Below are 435 nucleotides of genomic sequence, written 5' to 3'. Positions count from 1 at the left end.
TCCCGAGATCATCTCGCTCACCTCGGGCGTGCAGTAGTCCGGGAACTCGAAGTGCGACGTGCCCGAGGGGGGCGGCAGGTCCGGATCGCGGTCCAGGGCGCTGCAGTCCAGGCCCGCGGGGCCGGGGGGCCCTCTGGACAGAAAGCCCAACGGCTCCTCCCCCGACGCCACCTTCTCCTCTTCGCCTTCCTCGGCCGCCGCCGCCTCCTCCTCCTCTTCCTCCGGCTCCTCGTCCTCCGACGGAGTTGGGGAGGCGGCGGTGACAGCCGCCCCCTCGCCCGACGGCCCTTGGGCACGCTCGGCTGGTCCTCGGGCGGCCCGCCCCGCCGGGACCATCCTCCACAGCTCGCGCCCGGGGGTCTCCACCAGGCGCACTTCCAGCAGCTCCTCGTCGTCTTCGTCGTCGTCGTCCTCGGGCGCCGCCGCGCCGCCCCC

The 435-nt window shown here is 74.5% G+C and overlaps 1 protein-coding gene across 1 annotated transcript; it reads right to left on the bottom strand.

The window, feature by feature from the left end:
• Positions 1–3: 3 nt before the first annotated feature.
• Positions 4–435, bottom strand: SOX12 (SRY (sex determining region Y)-box 12; the record flags this gene model as incomplete). The annotated part of the gene is made up of 1 exon (XM_010841889.1): positions 4–435. A coding segment is annotated over one exon (432 nt), but the record flags the coding sequence as incomplete, so codon positions are not given.

Source organism: Bison bison, unplaced genomic scaffold (assembly GCF_000754665.1).
Source record: "Bison bison bison isolate TAMUID 2011002044 unplaced genomic scaffold, Bison_UMD1.0 scf7180017864167, whole genome shotgun sequence".
NCBI lineage: Eukaryota > Metazoa > Chordata > Mammalia > Artiodactyla > Bovidae > Bison > Bison bison.
This window is presented reverse-complemented; position numbering and strand designations above follow the sequence as displayed.